Source organism: Aquarana catesbeiana, linkage group LG08 (assembly GCF_042186555.1).
Source record: "Aquarana catesbeiana isolate 2022-GZ linkage group LG08, ASM4218655v1, whole genome shotgun sequence".
Classification (NCBI taxonomy): domain Eukaryota; kingdom Metazoa; phylum Chordata; class Amphibia; order Anura; family Ranidae; genus Aquarana; species Aquarana catesbeiana.
This window is the reverse complement of record NC_133331.1, coordinates 276,946,487-276,970,008: the sequence shown is the minus strand read 5'-3', so window position 1 is coordinate 276,970,008 and position 23,522 is coordinate 276,946,487. Positions and strand designations below refer to the sequence as shown.

At 45.4% G+C, this 23,522-nt stretch overlaps 1 protein-coding gene across 1 annotated transcript in view; it reads left to right on the top strand.

Annotated features, from left to right (window-relative positions):
- Positions 1–1,796: 1,796 nt before the first annotated feature.
- The window catches only part of LOC141106746 (uncharacterized), a 92,717-nt gene continuing 70,991 nt past the window's right edge, over positions 1,797–23,522 (top strand). Inside the window, 9 exon segments of the mRNA XM_073597674.1 lie at positions 1,797–1,960; positions 2,071–2,178; positions 4,781–4,954; positions 5,539–5,730; positions 5,817–5,922; positions 12,505–12,576; positions 14,099–14,191; positions 14,365–14,685; positions 17,189–17,956. Of these exon segments, the coding sequence (XP_073453775.1) occupies positions 4,859–4,954; positions 5,539–5,730; positions 5,817–5,922; positions 12,505–12,576; positions 14,099–14,191; positions 14,365–14,685; positions 17,189–17,956 (1,648 nt within the window). The 5' untranslated portion in view covers positions 1,797–1,960; positions 2,071–2,178; positions 4,781–4,858.

Sequence of the window (23,522 nt, the reverse complement as noted above, 5' to 3'; positions counted from 1 at the left end):
CCTCCCAACATATACACACGCATGAACGTAAACAAATGTGTCAGGGAGCCTACGCGTGAAAACTTTGATTGCGATACATAAGGTTACACATCACCGCGCACGCCGGAGTGAGAGCAATAATTCTAACACCAGACCTCCTCCATAACACTAAACTGATACCTATAGGGGGCTTTTGAAGTGTTGTCTATAGAAAAATATAGGGTACTGAAGTTTGTCGCCATTTCACGGGCGCACATAAATGTAAGGTTTGGCATGTTGGGTATCTATTTACTTGGTGCAACTTCTTCTTTTATATTTTACCAAGAATTTGGGTCATGTATTGTGTTTGTTTACCCTAAAATTCAAGTTAGTGTGTTTTTTTTACTGAAATATTGCGTTTCCTAGACCTTTGCGGTAATATCGTGTGACATAAAAAATTGCAACTACCACTATTTTATTCTCTAGGGTGTCTGCTTTCAGAAAATATATATTTGTGGGTTTTGTGTAATCTTCAGGCCTAAAATTGTTTTTTTTTAAACGTGTGCAAAAACAGCTTTTTAGGTTAAGGCCCCATTCACGACTGAGTATAGCGAGCATTCTCGTGCGTGTATTTTTTTTTTGTGTTCTTTTTTTTTGCCCCTTTTTTCATGCGGTGCGCCTAGAGCAGCCTTTTCACTTGCCTGGACTGCCCTACACGTGACGAACGCTCCAAAGTAGCTCCAGAACCTTTTTGGTTTGCGGAGCATTGGGCGTTTTTTTCAGTGCCTGTTTTGGCACGTTTGTAACACGAGAGGCGCTTGGCAAAATGAGTGTCCGCAACCCACATTTGGGGCGCTATTAACAGACTATACAATATTTCATGTTTTCCTGACTATAAACAAAAAGCTCTATTACATTTTATCCCTTTCTTCACTGAGTACACTCTTTTCAGTCAGCATTACCCCCACCAGGAGCTGTGTAACCATTAAAAAAAAGAATCCCCATCTACAACAAAATGGTGGTGTGTCCGCAGATTAGGCGACCCGTCAGAATGTGTAACAGAAGTGACGTTCCGTCACCGCCACCTTGCTACACCCCGCACTCCTCCATAGTAAGTATATAGTAAGGGGGGAAGCGGACATCTTGTTACACCCACCAGAATTTTGCATTTTCACTTATTTTTAACAGTAAAGTTAGTTTATATAGTGAAATACAGTACTTAGAACTCCGTCTGACTGTTTAGATGTTGAATTTTAAAAGCAGCGAACTTCTGTCAGATTAGCAAACCTATGTGATGAGCAGGCTTGCCGCTGCTTTTAAAATTCAACATCTAATCAGTCAGATGGAGTTCCAACTACTGTATTTCACAATATAAAGTCACTTTACTGTTAAAAATAAGTGTAAAATTAAAAACTCCAGTGGGTGTAACAAGATGTCCGCTTTCCCCTTCTCATTGTTTTCTTACTGAGCAGTGAGGGGTGTAGCAAGATGGCGGCGACGGAACGTCACTTCCCTTACCTATTCTGACGGGTCGCCTAATCTGATGAAACACCGGCATTCCTTCACCAAGAACACTGCTACTTCATAATCTAAGGGCAAAAAAAGCAACCAAGGAAATCCAATAAGGAGTGCTGTACAAGAACACTATTTGTAATAAAAATATCTGTAATATTTGCGATAGCCGCATTCTAGACTTCAAGAAGATGGCCGCCGCTCTTCTACGTTGAAAATAGTTTACGCTTCAGTTCGCCCTCTAGCGTTAGCTCCGCATAGAACGTCCCAATGAGGAGCGCAGGTTTGTTGCTAGGCGACAACAGATCGACCCTCCAGCCGCGGTGTGCGTTTCAAGCTGGTTATCAGCTACCTGATGGCTGTAGCGAGGCGCATGCGCAGAGCGTCAGGCTGGGTTGGGGGTGGGCAGAGGAAAGCGGGCTAGTTGTCAGAAGTTACCTGTGTTTGCAGCAGCTTCCTTGTCGGTGGAGTGTGTCAGCACAGGGAGGAGGTAATGTCTGCTTTATTAAGGGCTTCTATAGATTTTAAAGGGCAATGGGTCACAGGGGTGTCATCCTCCCACCCTCAGCAATGGCTCATACCATGGTGTTTTATCCACAGGACCGACTGGCTTGTCTGAACGTTCATATTTCCGGTGCATCCAAACGCATGTGGTGGTCACCCCGGAGGTCCACGCTCCACCGCCGTCTTCTCCTGGTCTTCCCACAGGTAGAGCTACTTCTTTCCGCAGCCACTGATTGGTCACATTGATGAAATAACTCCTGCATTGGCGCAGTGACGTCACCTGGCGCTCGCGGATGTGCGGTGGCACGGCGCTCAGTTAGCGTGCAAGTAAAGCGGTGCTAAACAACCACTTTAAACTTCTAGCCACTAAGGATGAGCTCCGGCGTGTTCGCATGGCGCACGTGCCGAGCCCGCCAGGAAGTCGGCACGGCGCAGCGCTAATCACAGGCAGGGAGACATTTCCCGATCTCTGCAGCCGCACATCGGGAAATGTCTCACTGCTTGTGATTAGCGCTGCCCCGTGCCGACTTCCTGGCGGGCTCGGCACGTGCGCCATGCGAACACGCCGGAGCTCATCCCTACTAGCTACAGGTAAGCTTACAAGAAGTCTCACCGGTAGGTGCGGAGAACATCATCGGCTATAGGCACATGGGCAGTGACGCTCTGCATCCAGAGCACGCTCAGTACGCCGTAAATGTAGAGCGTTGTGCCGCTATGATGACTCATCACGTGCGCGGGAGTCACGCCATCGCGGCCCAGCCATGCCAACCCAGAAGGAAGACCAGGAGAAGGTGGGAGCCCCAGTAGCAGTGATGGCGTGCCACTGGGGAGCAGCCAGGGGGCAGTAAGACCAGGCAGTTGACCTGCAGCTTTACCGCAACCCTGGGGCGTTCACACCTGAGCGATTTTTTTGCATGTAAGACGCTTAGCTCTTGTAGCAAAATCCCAGGCCACCGTCAGTCTAATGAGAACCTCCAGTGCCAGAGATAGCTGACATCCTGTATGTGGTGGGTTGTAAGGCATAGTGGGTGTAATGCAAGGTAGATTCAGTGGGCGCCAGACACTTCTTGAACGCAAAGAGATTTTATTTCTCTTAACTGAACTTTGGGAGAGAGGGTTAGGGCCAGGACACCCTTAGATAGTTGCAAGGTTAATTGGCAGACTCTGAGACTTCAGCAGGAGAACAGCCATGCAGGGAAATGCATCCATCAAGTTGCCACATCTGCATGTCTAGGAATGTTGTCTTCTATGGCAACAGTATTGAACAGTTTCTAACACAAGCTGTAACAGTTCCTTCACTTTCACTACAATCACTTCTTGTAGTTCTTCAACCCACTGAGCTCCCAGTCTTTCTCTCTCTCTCTAGACTAGATGATTCACTGTCACTGAATCCCTTGAGCTCCTTCAATCTTCAGGGTGGTATCTTCCTCAAGCGTCACCTCCACTTCTCTGCTAGGTCCCATAGCTTAGCACTGAAGATACTTCTCAAGCTTCACCCCACTGGCCTGCTCGGTCCCTGGCTTGACACACAAGGCTGCTCTGCAAGCGTCACCCCCACTGGCTGGATCCCTGGCTTGATACCCACTGAAGTTTCCCAATTCTTCACCGGTTGGTGAGAATTCTGCTCCGGTACTTGCTTCAGCTAACCACTGTAGTCTCTGGTAATAAGGTGGTTAGTCCCTTATTGGCGACAGCTTCCCTTCTACCTCCGACCATGACAGGTTCTCCAGCCATCAGAACCGTCACTTCTGGTTGGACTGCAAGCGGCAATCCCAACCCTACGTTGCTCTCTTGCTTCTGGATAGGCCCTCACATGGCCTGGAAGCCAGATGAGCCTGGGATAGGCCCAATCTCTGGCTTAGCAGCCAAGGCAATATGACACACCTCCACCCAGATAGCCGTCCAGGTGGCACGGAACACAGATCACCTGATCCCACCCAAATATATAGGTTCTCCCAGCAGGCCAAGGGATTTAAGGAAACCCCTTCCCATTGGCTGAGATACCCATAATCTGACCTTGCATTGCCCTTCTCGTATCTAATGCCACCAGTTACCTGGCCACCTAGCGGCAAAAGAGAGAAGTGCAGTAATTACAGACTTAAAATGAAATCAATTGATCTCTAATAATAGGCCAAGGTAGCTATACCTGGCTGGTAAATTTAGGAGCAACCCTGCCTAAACACCAGGGTGCTACACTCTGAATCTCAAACACCCAAAAAGCAAAATTCCATTCATTTCAATGGCCCCTGTTCACATCTGAGTGTTCTGTCACCTGATGCTGTAAACCGCTTGTAGTACACTACTAAAAAGCTTTTAAAAATATTGAAAAAAGCGTAAAAAAAAATGCCCAAAACACGCCAGTAAATCGATACGCCCAGGTGTGAATGGAGTCTTATGCTAACATACAGCGTCCCAATACTTTTGACAATATAGTGTATATGTTATCCAGCACAGCGGGGACGCACTGTAGCAGTAAAGGTACAGTAGGCAGTCCAGAAGTGGTAATTTGATGTCTATGATAACAAAGAGGATAGTTAACTTGTGCGTGGTAATGTAACACAATACTGTGAACAAGCTTTTTAGAATGCTAGAAAAACAAGCATTAAATGAAGAACTTCTCATAACAGAGGTTGGAGGAGCACTTGAGTTCTTGGGCCTAAACTCTGAGATTTGCCTCAAAACAGCATCTTAGTGTCACACTTTTCTATGTTTGTAGCGCATTATTTAAGATGTCACTGCCTTTCTGTATTTATTTTTGTTTCTTTTTGTTTCTTTTTTAGCTCAAATTATTTTCTATCTCTTGTAGTACAACAGGTGATTACTTCAAGTGAAATTTTAGCAATAGAAGCCACTTCTACGAGAACTACAGATAATATCTACAATCATGACTGATCTACAAAGAATGGACAAGGAAAGAAAGAAGAGGACTGAGAGTATATTAAACTTCACCCTGGAGATCATCTACCTGCTGACCGGAGAGGTGAGGAGGATTCTGGGAGGTCACATGACATCACTCTTATCTCTATTAATACAACACAGACCTGACCAGAGAGGTGAGGAGGATTCTGGGAGATCACATGGCATCACCCTTATCTCTATTAATAAAACACAGAGCTGACCGGAGCGTTGAGGAGGATTCTGGGAGGTCACATGACATCACTCTTATCTCTATTAATAAAACACAGACCTGATTGGAGAGGTGAGAAGGATTCTGGGAGATCACATGACATCACTCCTATCTCTATTAATAAAACACAGACCTGACTGGAGAGGTGAGGAGGATTCTGGGAGGTCACATGACATTACTATTTTCTCTATTAATAAAACACAGAGCTGACCGGAGAGGTGAGGAGGATTCTGGGAGGTCACATGACATTACTATTTTCTCTATTAATAAAACACAGAGCTGACCGGAGAGGTGAGGAAGGTTCTGGAGGTGTCACAAAATGTCTCTTGTATCTGTTTTAATAAAACATTGACCTGACTGGAGAAAGTCGCAGTGAGTTGACACTTTTCTTCTCCTCAGTGATTTACACATATGTATATATATCACTTATTACATAGGATTACAAAGTAGTGAAGAAGACATCTTGGGAGTATGTGACGAATAGCAACCTTTCCTGTTCTTCAAGAGAATGGGTCAAGAGGCAAAGCGCTGTCATGGAATCCTCACCTGCCTCCATGATAACTGAGAAAAACCAAGACCAGAAGATTCTGGGGATCATTAACAAGATCATTGAGCTGCTGACGGGAGAGGTGAGCGGTACCGGGAATTCTGGGACATTATCCAGAAACAGAAGTGATATATACCTGGATGGTGACTGTATCATTGTGTGTGTCAGGTTCCTTCAAGGTGTCAGGATGTCACTGTCTGTGCCTCTATGAAGGAATGTTTAGAAGGACACAAGGACATCATGATGGAGAACTGGCCGCCCCTCACATCACCAGGTAAGAGGAGACTTTCATTTCTTGTATTGAGGATCCACCTAGGTACACACATTTTCCAATATAAGGACATAGTATGTCAGGTTCCTTAAGGTGTCAGGATGTCACTGTCTTTATCTATCTATGGATGAATGGGGGATATATAAAAAGACACAAGGATCTGTAGAAGGATGTCATGATAAAGAGCCAGCCACCGGGTAAGAGGAGACTTTGATTTCTTGTAAAGGAGAGAAGAGTGCTTCTGGGCAACAATATTCCAAATGGCTTCTACCCTGCTTCGTTTTCCTATTGAACCTGACCCATCTTTGGCCTTATTGAATTACTCTCCACAAGACCTTACTAGAGCACAGTTGCGTCTTCTCCTTCAACTCATCACTGCGGCTAAGCAAACAATAGCTAAGGCCTGGAAATCCCTCAACCTTGGATATAGCTGAAGTAAAGAATAGGGTGACTCACGCCATGATACACCTTAAATAGAAGCCACTATTCTTGATAAAATTCCCCAACACCTCAAAATCTGGCACCCATAGACCAGTTTTTACCTCCTGATTTCGACAAACACCTTCTAGAACCTTAAACCCCCTCATCCCCCCCATCTAACACGACTCTAAATATGTAGGCGGCCCATGCGGGTCGGCCGACTACCTCTCTATGTCATATCTATGTCTCTCTTCTTCTTTCTTACTCTTACCTTTTCCAGTTACACTTCCCCCCTCCCAACCCTCCTCCTTACCCTAGGATTACCACTGATAGCGTAACTTAGCAATATATGCTGTTTAGCTGAGACTATGACCTCCTCCTTACGGAGTACCACCTTACAGGAATCTGTCCGTCTATAAGGGCCTTGGCCCCTCCTCGATATAGCAAACAATGTTATCAATCTGATTGTCCAAGATGTCTTTGTTGACCCATACTATGTATTGCCTTTCTCACCTTGCTTTCGTTAATATTATTCACTAAATTGTACTCTGTTTCTCGTAAGTTTTTTTTATGCTAATCTGAAATTGTCTGTAACTATATGCCGCCTGTTGCTAATAAACTTTCCCTTATCGTCTTTCAGGACAGCACCTTGAGAGCGTGGCTCCACCCACTTGACAGGAAACACACCTCCACCAAACTTTAAAAGGAGGCTCCTTCCCACTTATCATCAGTTTATGTGTTTCCTCCGGCGGGAACACATGTGGGAGTTTGGAGCTCTCAAGGTTCTGTCCTGAGAGAACAGGCTCCCTACTCCACTATTTTTACCTACCTCAGGAGAGCCGATTCCTCCCATTTTCCACAGGCTTACGGGTGCCGGGTGGATGGGCTCCTTCTCCCTCGTCAGTGCTCGGGGAGAGCCAGGACTGCTCCGGGTATTGCTGCTCCCAGGCGGAGGCGTCGGGCATGTCAGGCATTTCTGTTTGTTTTTTCTTGCCTGCACATGTTTTTTCCCTGACGCCGCCGCCATCTTGGGAAGGGCAGTCAGAGGACTGCATCCGCCGGATGTGAGGTATCCGGAAGTGGGGCGGCATCCATGGAGCAGGCGCCAGGCGTCATTTCCGCCGGAAGCGCAGGGGGAGGAGGGAGGAATAGGTCTGGTGCCTATTTATTGCCGGTTCCGGTCCGGCGCACAGGTGCTATTGGAGTCCGGAACCGGCGTTTTCGCCACAAGCATCACGCTGCTGCCTCAGCATGGATTCAGGAACCGCAGCGAGTGGGACAGGCACAGGCGCCAGCAAGGCCCAGGTAAGGAGCAGACTGTAGTTTCTGCTCAGCTTTACTGTGGGGTCTCTCTCTAGCCCTCTTCTCTCTAAATGTTAGTGAAGTTTGAGGGTATTTTTTCCCCCTGGTGGCGGAGGGGCCTGTCAGGGCACATGAGTCTGATAGCTTTTCTCACTGTGCACCTGTGGTGAGCAACCTTGAGTAATCAGGCTGACTCTAAAAGATGGTTTGTCTTTTTTCTCTCTCTTTTTTTCCCTTATCATGGCAGGCCAAGAGCTCTGACCCTGGGATTAGAAAGAGATGCCCTTCATGCAAAATTAAGTTAAATGAAGGCTGGAAAAAGGCTTTATGTCAAGCATGTATTGACTCCTTGGTGAGGGAAGAAACCACTTCCGCATGCAGTGATCTAATCGCATCTGCCAAAAAGGAATTGGATGCTACCATTCAATCCTTCAGATCCTCACTCACCTATCCATCTGCAAGTCAGCCCACTACCTCACAGTCCTCTCAAGGCTCACTGTTAGTCCCGGCAGTAGAGGCGGAAATGGGTCCTCTGAACCGGGAAGGGCTTTCCCCATCCCATTCTAATGAATCGAATGAGGATAGTGATGAGCTGGAAAATATGTCTTCCAAGTATAAATTGTCTTTGGATCAGGTGGATGGCCTTTTAAAGGCTATTTATGCTACTCTAGGCCTTGAGGAAGAGCATAAGGAGATGTCTTTACATGACAAGATGTATGCAGGGCTTAGTGAGTCTAAGTCCCGTACCTTTCCAGTCCATGCAGTGATTTCTGAAACAATCAGAAAAGAATGGGCTGACCCTGATAGGAAACCATTTTTCTCTAGGGCTCATAAGAGAAGGTTCCCTTTTGATGAAGACCCAGCAGCTCTTTGGAATAAGGTTCCAAAACTTGATGCAGCCTTTTCTCAGGTGTCAAGATCTACTGATCTAGCATTTGAGGACATGGGGATCTTAAAAGACCCCATGGATAAAAAAATGGATCAACAGCTCAAGCGGACTTGGCAATCCATTATGGGCAACCTTAAGCCAGCAATGGCAACTACTTGCATCTCCAGGAACTTGGAGTATTGGGTAAATCAGCTTAAAGCTCATATAATAGCAGATTCCCCTAAACAAGAAATCCTTGACTCCTTTTCTACCCTCTCAGCAGCCGTAGCCTATCAGGATGACAGCTAAGGCGGCAGCCCTTGCTAATTCGGTTAGACGGGCTTTATGGCTAAAGACTTGGCAAGGGGACACAGCATCTAAAAACAAATTATGCGGGGTCCCTTTTCTAGGAGACTTACTGTTCGGCCCTGATTTGGATTCAGTTCTGGACAGGACTGCAGATAAAAAGAAATCTTTTCCTGTCAAAAAGAAGAAACAACCAGTCAAACGGTTTTTTCGTCCTCAAAGGGCTCAGGAACAGAACAAGTCTCAAGAGAAAAAGAAAAGCTGGTCAGGGCAGAGGGGTAAGGGCAGAGGAAATGTCCTTTTCCATCCTCCTGCGTCAGCCAGCAAGACGCAATGACAGTCGGTTACAAGTAGGGGGAAGACTACAAGACTTTCTCCCCTATTGGGCAAGCATAACAGAAAACCAGTACATCCTGAATATGCTAGCCCAGGGTTACAATATAGAATTTTCAGATCTCCCCCTAGAAAGGTACTTGGTGACAAATCTTCCAAGAGATGTAACAAAATCCCTGGCAATGAAGAGCCTATTAAAGGATCTGATAGATCAGGGGGTTATGACTTACGTCCCTCAGGGGGAGCTTTATCAGGGATTTTATTCCCGTATATTCCTGATAAAGAAACCATCCGGAGATTTTCGGTTAATCCTAAACCTGAAACCGCTGAACAGATCAGTCCAATACAAAAGGTTTCGTATGGACTCCATCTTCACGGTCAAGAATCTATTGACGAGGGAATGCTTTATGGCATCAATAGACCTTCGAGATGCCTATCTGCATATCCCTATAGCCCCGCAGTCCCAAAAATTCCTAAGATTGGCGATAAATTTGGGAAAAGAGGTTCTGCACTTGCAATTCAGGGCCCTCCCCTTTGGCCTGTCTTCTGCCCCACGAATTTTCACAAAAATAATGGCAGAAGCGCTTGCTCCTCTTCGCATGCAGGGGATTGCGGTAATTCCGTACTTGGACGACCTACTCCTTTTTGCCCCCTCCAGGGAAAGACTGCTAGACAACCTCGGAAGGACCCGAGGTCATCTAGAAACCCTGGGTTGGATCATAAATCTGCAGAAGTCAAATTTCGTTCCAGCCCAGAAAATACTATTCCTGGGGTATCAGATTTGTTCAAGGGAACAAAAGATTTTTCTCCCAGAAGAGAAGAAGGGGAAAGTCCTGAAGGTGGTAGCGTCCTTGCAGGCAAGCCAGCAATTATCAGTCCGACAAGTGATGTCATCCCTAGGAACCCTAACAGCAACCATACCAGCCATTCAATGGGCAAGGTTACATTTCAGGCCTCTCCAGAGCTTTCTCCTGAGAATATGGAATCACAGGTCAGAATCTCTGGAAGCAAAGGTAAAGATACCCACCAAAGTCAAGAGATCACTTTGGTGGTGGAGAAGACAGGAGAGTCTGTCAGAAGGCCTGCTCTGGTCATTTCCAATAGAAAAAGTGGTAACGACAGATGCCAGTGTATGGGGTTGGGGAGCTCACTTAGACCAAGACTTCGCGCAAGGAATGTGGTCTCGGACAGAGGCAAGGAGGTCCTCAAATTGGAGGGAACTAAAAGCAGTCGCCTTAGCTTTAGATGCCTTCTCTCCCATCCTTCAAGGTTCTCATGTCCGGGTCCTCTCAGACAACGCCACTACCATAGCCTACCTAAACAAACAGGGGGGTACAAGAAGCAAAACACTTCAGTTGCTAGCTTCAAAGATCCTGGTTTGGGCAGAAAAGCATGTTTGGTCCTTATCAGCAGTCCACCTCAAAGGCACCTTAAATGTAGTGGCAGATTATCTAAGCAGAAGGCGGATTCAGGAATCAGAATGGAGCCTGAATCCGGAAATCTTTGCAATGATTACCAGGGCCTGGGGTCAACCGCAAATAGACCTATTTGCATCACAGGAAAATACACAACTCCCAGTATTTTTCTCTATTCACAGAAACGACAAGGCCCAGGGGACAGATGCGTTAATCCAGCCCTGGAACTTCCATCTGGGTTACGCATTTCCTCCTTTCCAACTTATCCCGTTGGTGTTAAGGAAGATACAGAGGGAGAAGGTGGAAGTAATCCTAATTACTCCATTTTGGCCAAAAAGGGCATGGTTTTCCACCATTCTACAGATGGCAGTCAAACCATTTTGGCGGCTGCCTCTCCGGCAGGACCTGCTCCTACAGGGTCCAATACAGCATCCGGGAGTGGCCAGTCTAAGCCTCACGGCCTGGTTTCTGAGGAGCAGTTGTTAAGAAACAAAGGTCTGTCACAACCCTTGGTAACTACCTTACTTTCCAGTAGGAAAATAGTGACCAGAAAAATCTATGCTAAATATTGGAAGGTCTTCAACTCTTTTTGTCATTTGACTAAGAGAAAAGTTAAAAATTTAGTGTCAATTTTGGAATTTCTTCAAGAAGGGGCAGACAAGGGATTGTCAGTCAGCACCCTTAAAGTTCAAGTAGCTGCTTTGGGAGTATTTCTAGAAAGACCAATCTCTTCTGAGCCCTTGGTTATAAGATTTTTCAAGGCACTTACCAGATCTAGACCAGCTCCGGCTAAGCACTTTCCCAATTGGGATCTATCAGTGGTCCTGCAAGCCCTTACAAAGGAACCTTTTGAACCACTACAAGGAATCTCTCTAAGGAATCTTACTCTTAAGACCTTGTTCTTAGTTGCAATAACGTCAGCAAGGAGAATTGGTGAGCTGCACGCCCTATCTGTTAAGAGACCCTTTTTAACCATCTACACAGATAGGATTATACTTAAAACCGATCCAGGTTTTTTGCCAAAGGTAGCGTCAGCACACAATAGGTCGCAGGAAATCATCCTGCCAACCTTTTGCTCTAACCCTTCGGGGGAAAAAGAAGGCAAATTCCACAATTTGGATGTAAGAAGGACTTTATTACAGTATCTGGAGGTAACAAGTAACTTTAGATCCTCGGATTCTCTATTTATACTTTTTTCAGGTAAAAAGAAGGGCCAACAAGCTTCTAAGGGGTCTATAGCTAGATGGCTTAAATCAGCTATTCTAGCAGCCTACGCTCAGTCGGGGCTATCTCCCCCGCTGGGAATTAAAGCACATTCTACCAGGGCTCAGGCCTCTACATGGGCAGAAATGGCTGGTGCCACCCCAGATCAGATTTGTAGGGCGGCTACGTGGTCAAGTTACCTTACGTTTGTCCGTCATTACAGACTGGATCTTCTGTCAGCCAGTGAACAGGCTTTTGGCAGAAAGGTCCTGCAGGCTGTGGTCCCTCCCTAAGTGGGTAAGTCTCTGTTATCCTCTCAAGGTGCTGTCCTGAAAGATGATAAGGGAAAAATCAAGTTAGACTTACCGGTAACTTGTTTTCCATGAGTCTTTCAGGACAGCAGCAACCCGCCCTTATTGTATTAAATTACTATGCTGTGACTAACCATATTCTGATTATGTGTTCCAGCTTGGGCCGGAGGTTCTCTACTACTACTGATGATAAGTGGGAAGGAGCCTCCTTTTAAAGTTTGGTGGAGGTGTGTTTCCTGTCAAGTGGGTGGAGCCACGCTCTCAAGGTGCTGTCCTGAAAGACTCATGGAAAACAAGTTACCGGTAAGTCTAACTTGATTTTTTTGAAAGGAGAGAAGAATATGGAGGATCCACCTAGATACACACATTATCTGATATAAAGACATAGAAACAATGTATTCAGTCATTGTGTGTGTGTTTCCTACAGATGGATCCAGAAACAGAAATCCCCCAGAGAGATGTCCCCGTCCTCTGTATTCCCGGGACTCCACACATACAGGTACCTCCTTATTTTTATTATTATACAGGATTTTTATAGCGCCAACAGTTTGCACAGCACTTTACAAATGAGCGCAGACAGTAAAGTTACAAAACAATTAAATACAGGAGGAATCAGGGGGCCTTGCTCGTTAGAGCTTGCTATCTAAGAGGGAGGGTCAAGTGACACAAAAGGTAATAGCTGTGGGGGGATAAGCTTATGGAGAAAAGAATAGCACAGTTGTTAGGTAGGGGCAGAATAGGCTTCTCTGAAGAGGAGGGTTTTCAGGAAATGTCTAAAAGCAAACAGAGTAGGAGATAGTTGGACAGATTGGTGTAGGGAGTTCCATAGGATAGGAGAGGCTTGGGAAAAGTCCTGGAGGAGAGCATGGGAGAAGGTGACGAGAGCTAGAAAGCAGGAAGTCTTGGGAGGAATGAGGAGAATGATTAGGTTGGTATTTTGAGACTAGGTTACTGATGTAGCTCTTATGTCAAAGTTTCTGCTGCTAGATAATATTCTTAACTTATGGACAGAGTGTTTATTAAAAACATTTATTTAACCACTTGCCTTGGTCAGGACTCTGTGCAGGTCAGTCAAGTTCCTCCACCCCAAACTTGCTCGTCCATGTCTTTATGGACCTTGCTTTGTGCACTGGTGCGCAGTCATGTTGGAACAGGAAGGAGCCATCTCCAAACTGTTGGGAGCATTAAATTGTCCTAAATGTCCTGGTATGCTGATGCCTTAAGAGTTCCCTTCATTGGAACTAAGGGGTCAAGCCCAACCCCTGAAAAACAACCCCACACCATAATCCCCCTCCACCAAATGATTTGGACCAGTGCACAAGGCAAGGTCCATATAGACATGGATGAGTGAGTTTGGGGTGGAGGAACTTGACTGGCCTGCACAGAGTTCTGACTTCAACCTGATAGAACACCTTTGGGATGAATTAAAGCGGACGCTGCGAGCCAGGCCTTCTCGTCCAACATCAGTGCCTGACCTCACAAATGCATTTCTGGAACAATGATCAAACATTCCCATAGACACACTCTCAGAAGAGTTGAAGCTGTTATAGCTGCAAAGGGTGGGCCAACTCAATAATGAACCCTACGGACTAAGACTGGGATGCCATCAAAGTTCACGTAAAGTCAGATGTCCCAATACTTTTGGTAACATAGTGAATTTCAGCCTCTGGAGGTGAATCCTTTCACAGCAGGACACGCTTCCACAAAGGATTTCCAGCATCTGGGCCTGTGGTAACATGGTAATTAGTCAACCTCACGCTGGTCCGTCAATCTCTAAGCTCCTCCAGAAACAGGAAGGCCAAGCTGGGTTCCACAGTAGCTAGATTCCTGTAGATGTCAATGGAAGCCAAGAGCAGCAGACTAAGTGTAGCAGTACAGTAAAGGAAGATTTCGGTGTAGAAAGACCTTCCTAGGTGTAAGGACACAGTAGCCTCTTTTAGACTCTGGCAGAGATGTGACCGGACTCTGGGGTCTCTCATACATCTCAGTACAGGGGACTTTACTCTCAACTTTATTCACAGGCACCCGAGCCACTCAGACAGAGGTCAGAGTTGAGGACAAAGAAGGAGATTTAAGGATTAAAGAGGAGGATGTTCCATTGGAGATCAGCACAGGTAAGTAATACACATCAATTACTGAAGAGTTACAGATTGTCATCTGCCACCATATGATGCATCCTGCTTACCTGTTATCTATAATTAGAATTATTGTAGTGAAAATTGACTGTAAATTTCTTTATACATTTTATGGATCTGTAAAACAGTTAAACTGTTCTCATTTCCTCCAGATGGGAGATATAAACCATGTGCCACACAGAAGCGTCCTCTGATCCCCCTACCTGGTGCAAGTAATGATGATGATTTTCCTATAGACGCCATAGAAGAAAACCCCATAATTCCAAATGTCAGTTCAGTACTTCGTTTTGCCAATCTGTCACCTGATCCACATGGTGGGAGTTTTTCTGATCAGTCGCATTTTGCTGTCCATCGTTCAGCTTGTGACACTCTAGTAACAAATGACGAAATAGAGGAAGATGAGGAGGAGGAGGAGGAGGAAGAAGTACATGTAAAGATTAAGGAGGAGAATACGTCTCCAGTGATCAGCACAGGTGAGTAATAAATAAAGAAAGTACAGTTCCAGATTCTTGTTGTTCTGTCGCTGCTGTAGTCCCTGCGCTTCTTGCTAAGGAAAACCAATGAATATGCACCCCATGATATACTGATTTCTGGAACAGGTTTTACAGTGCCACCAGGTAATGTATAATTTTAAAGCGTTTGGACCTTCCTCTGATTGCCTGAGTCAGAGAGGCGGGCTGATGATGTACAAGCTTTGACTTAGCCAATCAGAAGAAGCTTTGTATTCATTGATAGCATACATTGCTTGCTCTGAGTGGCGTTGAGGTAGACTTCTGTGTTCCAGGTATGAGACAGTGAGTCTTGGCTTGAACCCAGAACACAGTTCTGTATGTAGCCGCTGCTACATACAATTTATACGGCACATCCAACGGCCTCACAAGTTTGTGAGGGACATAGTTCATTTGGGCTAGCTTGGTGAAGTGTGTGGAAAAATGGAGTTCTTCTTTAAATCCTCCTCCCCTGCCACATTTGGCATGTTCTTCTTTCTTCTTCCACTTGTGCTTGCATTACCAACCCTCACCCCTCTCTCCCCGCAGTCTTCTGGGACATGTCACAGGTCCCAGAAGATTTGCAGAACCATTCACGCTTGCGCAGTGGACAGCTGGCTGCCCACAGTTAGGATGACGGCGTCAGGAACCCAAAGGCTAGTGAAGAACTAGGCTGGGTGAGGACGGCGCTGGATCCCCGAACAGGTAAGTCTCATTTTATTAAAAGTCAACAACAACCAGATGGACAGCGCTCAAGTGTTTATTCCTCAAAGAGCAAAACTAATAGTTAAAAGCGTGAGATAAAATGAATTAGATTGAAAGTGGAAACCATACCACACTTGTTCCCGTGATCATTGAGGGGTTAACATCCTTCTGCAGACTAGCCAATGTGGCATGGAGAGGCGCCAGTGTCCATGGTGTACAAGTGGAAGCCTGGCTGGGGGGAAGGATAAACGGGGGACCGTGAAGCGCAGGCGTGAGTTGGAGGTGTGCCTGCTAGTCGCTGCAGAGTGGTGGGAGCCGTCTGGGAGAGGAGGCTGAAGAATCATGCCTCTCCGTGGAGAAATGTGGCTGTGAGCCGCCAGGGAAGCCAAGCCAAGGGGTCGGCGCACCTGGATGATGCGACTGCACGGTTCCAGGAAGGTGGAAGCCCGTTACCAGCGTGGAACAAAGGCTCATCTGTTGCCCTGACAAAGTGTTTTGTGCACATGAGCTTTGACAGCCTCTTCAGCCTCCTCTCCTGGATGGCTCACACCACTCTGCAGGCACACCTCCAACTTACGCCATCCAGTCCATTGAGCGCTGTCCACCCGGTTGTTTTGTTTATGCCATATTTTTCCATTATTGGTCAGCTGCACTGGTCCTGGGATGAGTTCCATTTCCCTTGGTCATCTTACACTACTTTTTCGGATCCACATGTTTTAGCGCTTGAGGAACAGTGTGTGTTTTTTTTCTTATTAAATGTCAGCAGATACGGAATTTGTAGCTGTTTACTTTTCTTTTTCCAGAGCAAACCTCCTTGTTAATGTAGCTGGCAGGAGAACAAGCTGAAGAAACCTCTTTTGCTTCTCCAGCCAAAAGATTCTTGATGGTTTAACAGCATAGCTTTGAGGTACAGGAGGGGTACGAATGCTGCAGAGAGTTGCTTTTGGGGAATAGAAGAAACAGGGTCAGCAGTGAGGCGTAGGCACTTGTTTAGGACGTGGCTGTTGAAGTCAGCAGACAGTCAAGAAGGTTAAGGCACTATCCTGGTTCAACAGTAGAACCGTCATAGCAGGGTAGACTGGAGTCAATGATAGACCATGTAGCATATGGAAGCAAGGTCATAGGTAGGAAGAGTATGCAGAGTCCAGTCAACAAAAAAAAAAAAGACAAAAGATGAAGACAGGAGCTGGATCACAGAGTAAGCCTGAGTTCTTAGTAGGCAGACAGCAAATATACCAAATTGGAGACGGGTTCACTATCAAATGCAAGCTTGGCAGAAGTCAGTGCAGGAAAATTGAAATGCAGGTCAGGAAATGAAGCAGGGTCAGTAACAGAATATCATCCGTAAAGACCTGACCCTGAGTCACGCTAGGCTTTAACTAAAAATTAAAGAAGTGTGGGATATCAAAAAACAAACCTACATACTCACCTATATGACTGCAGCACCAGCTGTCCCCTGTTGACTCTAAAACTGAGATCACATGACTGCTGATCACCCAGTTCTCGGTTTTCACTGAGCAGAGAACGGTGACTACTAGTCACCAGCTCTCTGCTTTGCCCCTCCAGCGCTCACTGGAGCGATGGACTGTGGAGTGGCAGGTTCAGACATCTGGGTGAATCCCGACCTTAGGCCTTGTTTAGACTTGCGGCTGAGTCGCTTTTATGGACACACCTACTTGCAACACAGGTGCTGTAGCCATGTGTCCGGCAGTCATTTCTGGTGTTGGTCGGTATAAAAATTATGTGATTACCATGATTGACCAATGTTTTATTATCTCTCCAGGTGGTGAAACCGAAGATGATGGTATCACGCCTAGTTCCTCCAAAGAAAATTTGGATCATCCAGCACTTCACAGCGCAGATCCGTCATCTGATTCCTCTACATTTTCCAGGAGATTACCTGATCTCCCCGAGTCCATCAATCGTCACAAAGGGTCTAAAACCTATGTGTGTTCCGACTGCGGCCAGTCTTTTCCTGAGAGGATAGAACTGGTTATACACCGGAAATGTCACAAAGTGGAGAAGCCGTACGCGTGCCCCGAGTGCGGGAAATGTTATAGCCAGAGAGCGCTGCTTAATAGGCACCAGAAAGCACACTCAGGAGTGAAGCCTTACTCCTGTCCTGTATGCGGGAAGTCTTTCTCGCAGAGCCAGTATCTTGTCCTACATCAGAGATCCCACACAGGTGAGAAGCCATACGCCTGTCTTGAATGTGGGAAATGCTTTTTCCGGAGTGATCACCTGATAAGACACAAGAGGTTTCACACAGGGGAGAAGCCATATTCCTGTTCGGAATGCGGGAAGTGTTTCGCTGTGCGGTTTTGTCTCACGGAACACGAGAGGATCCACACCGGCGAACGCCCGTATTCCTGCACCGAGTGCGGGAGAGGCTTTACCAGTAGATCCAACTTAGCCAGCCATGCAAGAGTCCACACAGGCCATCACCCATATTCATGTTCCGAATGTGGCAAACGCTTTTCAAAAAAATCTTACCTGATGACGCATCTCAGCTCTCACGGGGGACAAGAAGCATCCATATCGGAATGTGACACCTGAGTACAGGCAGATCTTTGTCTATGTTTCATGTTATTACCCATGCTGAAATTGCCCTCTTACCTTTGTGCTTTCAGCTGCATGTTGGTAGGCAGTAGTCTCATTAGGGCAGGCCAATAAATATAACAGGAATTGATTTCCTATTTGCTTTCTAGGCAGTGGATACTGTAGTTTATTGTAATCCTACATAATTCAGCTAGATCTGTTTTTTTTTTTTTTGTTTGTTTGTTTTAAGTGCTGACATTCGATGCAGTGCTTTACAATAGGTATTGAAAGTGTGTGAATTACAAACACTAGACGGAAACAAGAGAAAAATGAGGTAAAGAGGTCTCTGCTCAGTGGAGCTTACTCTCTATTTTCTTATCAAAAGAAAAGATGCTTATTCCTTCTTAGCTAATGCAGAATTTTATTATACAGGTGGCTCCAACAGGTTTACATCCTCGCCTCCCTTTAGTTCCACCACTGCTTTGTTTGGTACTTCCAGATATGGAGGAGCATGTGACATACCAGTGATTAGTAGTTCAGGCACTTAGCACTGCCACATTGGAGGGAGTCCTAATACCTTTGGAAGGGCTTCCTCTCTCTGTTTCTGGCTGCTGAACAGGAAGGATTTGTTTAATCTCTGTGTATTGCCTGAGGCCAGTCACTTCACTGGGTGTATGTAAGGGTTTTCAACCACTGTAAGGGTGTGTTACTTGTCCAGCCACCCCTAAGGAGTAGGACCTCCCCCCCCCCCCCCGAGGCCACACGGCTCAACTTGGGCCACCTAGCCAAAAGTCCTGGCCAACCCCTCACCTCAAGGTCAGCTGAGGCTGACCAAAGAGTACTAGGTAAGGGGCTCCCCCGAAGAGAGACTCTTCAGTTCAGGGCAGGAAGGAACCTAATAGCCACACCTCCTCCCCCCAAATTCCAAGATAGGCCTGAGGACCCACACCCTCCATTATAGTGAGAAAAAGAAACACAGACAAAAGTGCAGTGACAAATGTGAAGAAAAATTAAAATAAGTGCCCTTGCATAGGTTAGGCCCTGAGGGCGGGTAAACTAAATTGCCCCTAACTTAGCCAAAAGGCCTAGCCTAAAGAGGCTCAGTGCAGAAAAAGCTTTAGTAACATGGCCATGTGCTTGTTCCCACACCCAAGTGATACTAAGAGCACGCCTGGGGCAACCAACTCCTAGAGGGCACAAACACGTGGATTCTTTGCCTTCCTAGCCCATGGCCAGACCAGGTAAACCCATTCAAATCAGGAGACGTTACTGTGAGATTTGCTTCCACATCTGAGTGTAGAAATGTCATCAGCACACCAAGGATTCCTCAAAAGGGTCCAAAGCTTTATTCACATGGTACACATTCGGCATATGTGTATCGTGTGACCATGTGAATAAAGCTTTGGGCCCTTTTGGGGAATCCTTGGTGTGCTGATGACATTTCTACACTCTGATCATCTACGGTTTCCAGCCAATGGTCATTACAGCACCCAGCATTACTACAGCCATTTTCAGGAGTGTCGCGTGGGGAAAATTACGTTTGGACCTGCTTTCACATCTACCCCCCCCCCCCCCCACACACACACACACACACACACACACACACACACACTTCCCAATAACATCCATAGCAAGCTGGCTTTAGTCTTCTTTTAACATTTTCAGTTTATATTATGGAGAATGCAAAAGGAAGAGGGACATGTTGTGAGGTGGTCAGGCTGGAAATTTCGTCAGGCAAGAGGAATAAGAAAATAGTGAGGAATTTATCAGAGCAGCATCTGACAATAGCTGAAATACAATGTGTGGACACCTAACCATCACACCTACATGAGCATGTTGACCATCCCCTTAAAAAAAAACATGGACATTAATATGAAGTTGCCCATCTGCTGATGTGGAAAGTCTTCCCAGAAAAGTGGAGGCTGTTACAAGATTCTGCTGGGTGCCTGTTGGGATTTGAACCCATTTAGCCAGAAGAACATTTAGTGAGATCAGGTACTGATGTTTGATGAAAACCAGGCTCGCACTCTGCACTTCAGTTCATCCTAAAAGTGTTCAGTAGGGTTAATCTTGGTTCACATTACTGTGACCTGAAAGTCACGTGAACTATGGTGCGACTTTGCCAGACGACCTGGCAATTTGCTGGCGACTTGATTACTACTTTGATGCGACCTTCGGGTATGCCTGGGTAATCTTCCTGACATGTCGGATCCAAATCGCATCACTATAGGAATTATAGTCATAGCCCACAATTACGTTATACCGGTTCCTTAGTGACCAAGGGTGTATGTCACTAATGTTATCATGTACTGGTACTTTTCTATACTGTATTGCATGTTTTTTTTTATCTATACAGTTTATAACCATAATAAAAATTATTGGAAAAGAAGTCGCCTTGAAGTAGTACAAGAACCTTTTCTAAAGTTGGAGCGACTTCAGTACTAATTAAGACAGCCATCATTGACTAACATGGGATTTCACATGTCACACGACTTGGGGTCTCACACGTTGGATCCCAAGTAGTGGCAATGTGAACCGAGCCTTAAAGAGTAACTCCACTTTTGTTGAGAAAAAAAAACATTCCCCTCTGGGTGATCTATGTACATTGCAAAGATTTTAACAACCTTTAATGCAGATTCCTTACTTTTGGTATTCTGAAGAAATCCCCTGTTTGTTCCTCTGTGCTAAGTGAGTCTAATGGGAGTGGTTTCCTAATTATCAACCCAGCTGTTGCATTATTAGGGCTCCAATGAGGAAAGTTGCTGGGTCTGCATCCCTTTTAGACATTATTTCCTATTGAGAGTATCTTGCCAAAAATGACATTTTTGTTGCAGAGGATGCCAAAATTCTGACTTGTATCTTAGTTCAGACTTCTGGGGAAATCAGTGAGCCAATCACACAAGCAGGAAATGTTTTCCTGGGGGTGTTCTGTACACATTCTGTGTGCAGTACACCTCCAGGTAGCCATATTGCATTTCAATTTACAGAAAATGACAGCGCTGCAGATTGAAAAGGAAAGGTCATTTTTAATAACATTCAATTACAATATGACTTGTGCCACAATTGCATGTAAGTGGAGTTACCCTTTAAGGTGAGGGTTCTGTGCAGACCCCTCAAATTCCACCCCACCAAACTAATCAGGGATCCTTTATGGAGCTTTCTTTGTACACAGGGGCACAGTCATGCTGGAACAGAAAAGAACCTTCCCCAAACTGTTGCCACGTGGTTGGAAGCGCATAATTGTCTAAACCTTGTGAAACAACCCATTCAGCTTAAAATAGAAATGAAAGGCAGCACATTTCTGTATAGATACCAAAAAAAAAGGTATTTATAATATTTTTTTTTTTATAAGTGATCACATTCCCTCTGCATAGAGAGCTGGTGGAGGGGAAATTACAGCACACTGAGCTTTCCAGTGAATGGCTGTGCAGGGCGGGGCATGTCAGGATGAGTCTGAGGAGAGCAGGCTGAGTTCCCAGCACAGCTAGAGAACTGACCATGCTGTTCTTTCATGCCTGGTGTGGTCAGTTTTTAATAGGAAAGCAGAGGGACTGTCAGAAACACCATGGAGCAATACAAAGAGAACAGAATACTTTTTAATAGTACATGGTACAGCAGGCACATATCAGGAATATGAAATGGGTTTATGTACTCTTTAGCAGTACCCTTCACGACAAACGCATGACCTCAATAACTTGGAGGGGTGGTCACATACTTTTGGCTTATAGATGGGTGTATTGGTCCACACACACTTTTCACCATATAGTTTATCAATTTCTGATGTTTTTTTTTTTTTTTATTATGATTTTCATTTATGTGATGGTAAAAAACCTATGTGCATACTGTCCATCTCCAAGATTTTTGTTATCTTTTGAAAATGTCATTATGATGTCAACCTAATAAATTCATGGCCTTTCTAAAAATGCAGAATTTTATCTTTATTCGTAATGTACAATCTCTGCTTTTTATTATCGGTTTGCTTTGGGTGTGACGTTAGAGCAGGGCTTGACAAATCCCAGGTTGCCATGGGGACTAGAAATTTACGTCCTGGCACCTGGGCTTTTGTCATTTCATTCATTGTCACAAGGATGCACAATTCGTATCGCCCGGGACATGCAGGTATTTTTATTTTTTCTACATTTAGCTTTGCTGTTCACTTATCAGGTGGAAGCATTCAGGGGGCCCGATTGCTTAATAACAAGATACAAATTAACCACTAAGACCCCTTTCACACTGGGGCACTTTGCAGGCGCTACAGCGCTAAAAATAGTGCCTACAAAGCACCTTGAAGGAGCCACTGCTGTGTCTCCAGTGTGAAAGCCCCGAGGGCTCTCACACTGGAGCGGTGCGCTGGCAGGATGGTAAAAAAAGTCCTGCTAGCAGCATCTTTGGAGCGGTGAAGGAGCACCGCTCCTGCCCATTGAAATCAATGGGGCAGCGCAGCTATACCGCCAGCACAACGCTGCTGCAGCAGCGCTTTCCGGTGGTTTTAACCCTTTCGTGACTGGTTTTTAACCCTTTCTCTGCCGCTAGCAGGGGGTAAAAGTGCCCCGCTAGCGGCCAAATAGCGCCGCAAAATTGACGGTAAAGCGCAGCTAAAAATATCGGCGCTTTACTGCCAACGCACACACCGCCCCAGTGTGAAAGGGACCTTAAGGACCGATCCTCTTTTTTGACACTTATTGTTTAAAAGTTTTTTTTTGCTAGAAAATTATTCAGAACCCCCAAACATAATAAATGGAAAATTTATTTATATATATATACACATACGCACACACACACCGTATTTGCGCAGTGGTCTTACAAGCGCAATTTTTTTTTGGACAGAATACACTTTGGACTGGAAAAAAAAAATAATACAACAGTAAAGTTGGCCCAATTTTTTTTTTTGTATGGTGAACGATAATGTTACACCGAGTAAATTGATACCCAACATGTCACGCTTCAAAATTGCGCCCGCTCATGGAATGGCAGCAAACTTTGACCATTAAAAATCTCCATAGGCGACATTTAAAAATTTCTACAGATTACCAGTTTTGAGTTACAGAGGAGGTCTAGTGCTAGAATTATTGCTTTCACTCTATCGTGGCGATACCTCATATGTGTGGTTTGAACACAGTTTTCATATGCGGGAGCGACTTACGTATGCGTTCGCTTCTGCGCGCGAGTTCGGCGTGACAAGGGCACGTTACGTTTTTTTTTTTTTTTTTTTTTCTTATTTTATTTTACTCTCTTTTTTTTTTTAATTTTTACACTGTCCTTTAAAAAAAAAAAAGGGTCACTTTTATTCCTATTACAATGAATGTAAACATCCCTTGTAATAGAAAAAAAGCATGACAGGACCTCTTTAATGTGAGATCTGGGGTCAAAAAGACCTCAGATCTCACATTTACACTAAAATGCAATAGAACATTTTTTCCCCTTTTTAAGACCATTGGGCGGAAGTGACGTTTAACGTCGCTTCTGCCATCCAATGTTTTGGAGCCAAGTGGAGGCCATCTTTGCCTCACTCAGCTCCAGGCCTGTCAGGAGAGAGGACGCGATCGTTTCTGCCACTACTGACGGCTCCTGTAAGCGGT